Source organism: Callorhinus ursinus, unplaced genomic scaffold (assembly GCF_003265705.2).
Source record: "Callorhinus ursinus isolate GAN/ISIS: 27379988/994484 unplaced genomic scaffold, GSC_fseal_2.0 scaffold7, whole genome shotgun sequence".
NCBI lineage: Eukaryota > Metazoa > Chordata > Mammalia > Carnivora > Otariidae > Callorhinus > Callorhinus ursinus.
Window position 1 is genome coordinate 65,265,141 of NW_027397069.1, and position 4,793 is coordinate 65,269,933.

Sequence of the window (4,793 nt, forward strand, 5' to 3'; positions counted from 1 at the left end):
AAGACCTTACTCGATCCAGACGAAAGACTTATTTGCTAAAATCAAATGTATTTCTTACAGGCTTCTATTTATACAGCAGTACAGAATAAGAGTGTAGATCAGTAAGCCATTAGAATTCAGTTTTATACTATCTGTTAGCATGCTGCTGACCAATATATAGCTTCAATTTTTCTGTGAAATATGCTTCCAACTTCCCTAACACACCGGGCCTTGTGCTTTTCATGTCCACTACTTAACAGTTGAGAGTGCAGACATTCACAAACACAGTTCCCAGATGCTTGGTGCGTGGGCCATGCCTGATGCTTTTCAAGAATAGGAAACACGCATTTGTGCTAAGATTGAAATACCCTGGGCTCAGGGTCGATTCCTTATTTATGTTCCTGATGTTTAGGAAATGTATTAGGAAACAAATCATCTGATGATTGAGGACTGGCAAAGGACATTTAATAAAATGTCAGCAAATATAGGAAAGAAGTTGGGAAGTAACTCACCGTAGTGAAGAGACAAGATGGAGGAAAGTTTGAAACCATAGGGGAAAAGGGCAGCCTACCTAATGGGGAGGAAAATTATTTGTAGAATCCTAATGGAAAGATTTCACTGATGCAAAAAAAAAATTTCACTTGATCAAAACACAATGGTTTTTTTAGTCACTATTAAGTAATAACAGGTAAATTACCAGAACTTCTGTGACATATGAACTCTAAGATTCTTTCTTGGCTGCTACTGGATCCACATAATAAGAAGTAATCTGGAGTTCTCAGTCAGCTGCTTACATTCCACTCATTGAAGGAACTCAGAGTGAAGCAAGCAATGAAGACATTCAGTTACTGCCTCATGCTTTGGGAAAAGGGGGAAGAGAAAAATGTAAGATATGTCTTGTTAACTAGGTGTTGTGTTTCCTAGCTATATTCTCTATCAGGAGAAACATGGTAACAGCCAATAAGCACTCTCTGTAGTCTTTGTCAAACATAAAGCAATATATGGACAAATGCAAAATATAACTTTATTTACCTGATTTTTTTTTTGTCACATATAAACTTACATGATAACAACATGTCCAGACCATCACAAGTACTTTTCATTTTCAAAAATCAAATCCAAACTTACTGGCCTTTTTGCTAAAAACAGTGGGAATCTCTCTGAGTATGCAAATGGTCCCAATCAAACCACTATTCTTAAATCCCCTTTAATACCTCTCATCCGTGTGTTCTGTGAAGGCAGAACTTTCTAGCAATACGAATACAGCTCTAAAGAAATTATACCTGAAAGATATTAAAATATAGCTTTGGCAGGTGGGGTGCCCAATTTTTTGTGTCCTGGGCAATCTGAAGAAAAATATCTTGTTTGAGATCCCAGCTCTACTGACATTAAATAATAGCCAAGAAGGCAAATGGTACTAGGCTTAGTCAGTGTATCTCTCTGCTTCTATGTTGGATGTGATAGCCTTGTGTAAAGAGCTGCTTTCAAAGTTTCCACTCCTCCTGGCCTCTGGAGGGCTGGGCTTGAGGAAGGTGAACATCTCAGAAATCCTTTTCCATCAGTACAGCAGGATGCTGATGATTTCATCTGACATTGAAAAAGCAAGGGAAGAGATGCCAGGCTTATGCTATTATGGTCACACTGGCATTAGATGTCATGAATGTTTTTATTTTGTGGACAGTGCAACTCAACTTAAAAGCAGACCATGAAGTGCCAACATGTGGGGGTTCACCAGTAGGTTGGTAGTTTTGACTAGCTACAGACCAACTGCACATCAGCCTACTATATATGGATCCACTAGTGCATTTCAGGAACGTAAGGGTGAGAAGAACCCATAGGTACAGTTCTTGGCACGGTTGATAAATAGTACAGCTGCCATTGGGTTGTGGTGCATGCCAGAAGTCATTCTGCTGTGCTCTCTGTGCAGAAATGTTTGCTGTTGGTGGAGATGAAAAGCATTGCAGATGTCATCTTCCAAACGCTGTACTTTTCTTATAAGTAGTCCACTGAACAAGTCCAGGGATCTAAAACGATTACTAGGAAATTGGTTTCACTGTACCATCCCCAAGGGTTATTTTGTTCAAAACCCCAAGTTTAAGTGAAGAGGAGTCATCTGTCCACACAATGGATGCAGAGAGACTCTTTTTTTTAATTTTGAAAATCGATTTCCTCCGATGTTTGTGCAGCAGCTGTTTCAACTTGTCCTTGAAAAAGCTGGTTGTGAGAGTGTAGAGGATTGGGTTCAAGGCACTGTTTACTGGAAGGAAAAAAATGACTATCCAGGAGGTGATTGTGCCTGGAGAGGGAAATGAAGTGTGGAAAATTTCATGAAGTGGAAATTTTAAACAACACAAATAACACGTAACATTTTGTAGTCGATGTTATTTGGGGAGGGCTACCTAGTTCACTTAAGTTTTCTTTCACCTTATTGAAAATCTCTCTGTGGGAGGAGCATAGGAGCTATGAATCCAAGGTCCTACCATTCTGAATTTCAGGAAGTACTGGGTAGTTTGTTGTAAGGTCAAATGAGAGGAAATATGTAAAAAACACTTCATAGGTGTAAGTTGATATGTAATGTATTTTTCTTGTTTTTATTGCTTTTCTTAATAGAAAAGTAAGAAAATGAGGCAATACTTCTTAATCAGTAGATCAGTGTTCAGGAAATGTCTGGTGCAGGGTCAGATCTGACCTTGGTCTTAACTCCACTCCTGAAGGCCTTATTGCCCCGCGCCTGTATTCCAACCATCCTATCCAGAGTGGAGGCTGAAAATGTGAAGGGCAAATGAGAATACATCTTCCAACTTAATCAGTCCTTTTGTGTGAAGGCTTACAGATACATTTAGAATATTAAGGGAAAGATGCCACAAAAAGTCCTTTGTGAGGAGAAATTTGTGATGGTAGTGTCCTTTCCAAATACATCATGCACTTGGTTAAGATGAAGTGTGTTTTCCCCTTTATGCGCAGCCCGCTCTTAGGGTCAGACACTTAGCTACGTGACCGTGGGCAAATCACCTAAGCTCCCTGGGCCTTAACTACCCTGTCTGCGAAAGGGGCTGATGATGACTTACTTGATCGAAGTCAGGGGGCTGGGTCAGAGTCGGCGGCTCTGCTGACGTCCCTCTTCAGCACTAATACCTGTGGTTCTCTGACCCCACCACACTATGCTGCCTCTTCCCACATCTCCAAAAAGGCAAACAACTCCCAGCTCAGGTGAAGAGCTGGATCGTAAGGCCAGGGATACCTTCCCTGTCACTCTCCTTTGTCACCTTCTCTTTCCTCCCCACCCTCACAATTTTCTTAGCCTTTAGATACCGTTACTTGTTCTTCTTTGCCCTGCTTTTTCCTTCCACCCTTTCTGTTCTTCTCTTTCTTTTCTATTTTTCTTGACTGTTTATCTGACCTTTCTTCCTCTCTTTCCTCCTCTCTTGTTATCTCTCCCTTCTCCTTTTTTCTATGTTTGCCTTCCTCTTTTTCCTATCCCATCTTCTCTTTCTGGTCCTTATTTATTTTTTTGAACTGGAAAGAATACGGAAGAAAAATATCTATATTTAGCATATCTTAGATTTATTAAAGTTTCATATTACTATATGACTTGTATTTAATTTTTAAAAATTAGACAATATGGACAGTGCATGATTGAAAAAAAAACAAAAACAAAGCAAAACAGAACAAAGTAAGTTGCTTTTGTCTGTGATGTCCCCAAAGGAAATTGTGACCAGGAATGAGACTTCCTATTCAGCCTCAAGGTGACTCACTAATGTAAAGTCAGCAGGTGAGTTCTGAGAAAGGAAGGCTAGTGCTGGCTTATTTTTCCAGGCTGACCACACATACTGTCAGTGACATGCCATGGTGGAGCACACTCCAGAGTTCTTGGGGGTGAGCACAAGATGGGTTTAGGTCAGTGAGTGCAGCATTTCCTACAACACATGGGAAGTTAGGCAGACAAGAAGGGGCTTAGTCAAAAATGATCAGGGCTACTCTCTTAGGCCCGTCGTAGGCTTTCCAGGGATGATGATTACTCCTGTGGCTCTCAGATACCATGGATCACCAGACATCTCTTGATTCTAAATCAGACAGTGTGATGGGCTGAATTGTGACCTCCCAAATTCATACACTGAAGTCCTAACACCCAGGACCTCAGAATGTGACTGTTTGGAGACAGACCTTTAAAGATATCATTAAGTTAAAATAAGGCCATTAGGGTTGGCCTTAGTCCAATTTAACGGGTGTGTTTATAAGAAGAGGGAAACTTTCCTATATGAGAGATACTGTGGGAACACACACAGAGGAAAGGCCATGCGGGAACACAGTGAAAATGTGGCCATCCGCAAGCCAAGGAGAGAGGCCACGACAGAAATCTGCTGACAGTTTATTCTGGACTTCCAGCCCTCCAGAACTGTGAAAAATAAATTTGTGTTGCTTAAGCCACCCAGTTTGTGTTACTCTGTTATGGCAGCCCAAGCAGAGTAATACAAAGAGGAAAAGCCTCACAGATTTGACAGACTCACAGAATATGAAAACTGGAAGGAATTTGAGAGGCCGTATGAAAATCATCTCCATGAGGTGAGGTGACGTCCCTACATTTCCTCAACTGCTCAGTGGTGTGGTCATGACAGAAACCCAAGACTCCTGCCTCACAGGCCCTGGGTGGCTTAGTCGTTAAGTGTCTGCCTTTGGCTCAGGTCATGATCCCAGGGTCCTGGGATCGAGCCCCGCATCGGGCTCTCTGCTCGGCGGGAAGCCTGCTTCTCCCTCTCCCACTCCCCTTGCTTGTGTTCCCTCTCTGTCAAATAAATAAATAAAATCTTAAAAAA

General features: G+C 41.4%; 1 protein-coding gene across 1 annotated transcript in view; it reads right to left on the minus strand.

Moving 5' to 3' along the window:
• Positions 1 to 2,015: 2,015 nt before the first annotated feature.
• RXFP2 (relaxin family peptide receptor 2) overlaps positions 2,016 to 4,793 on the minus strand; it is a gene marked incomplete at its 5' end in the record, with an annotated part of 64,089 nt that continues 61,311 nt past the window's right edge. Inside the window, one exon of the mRNA XM_025874801.2 lies at positions 2,016 to 2,275. Within this exon, the coding sequence (XP_025730586.2) occupies positions 2,016 to 2,275 (260 nt within the window). The remainder of the gene's footprint in view (positions 2,276 to 4,793) is intronic.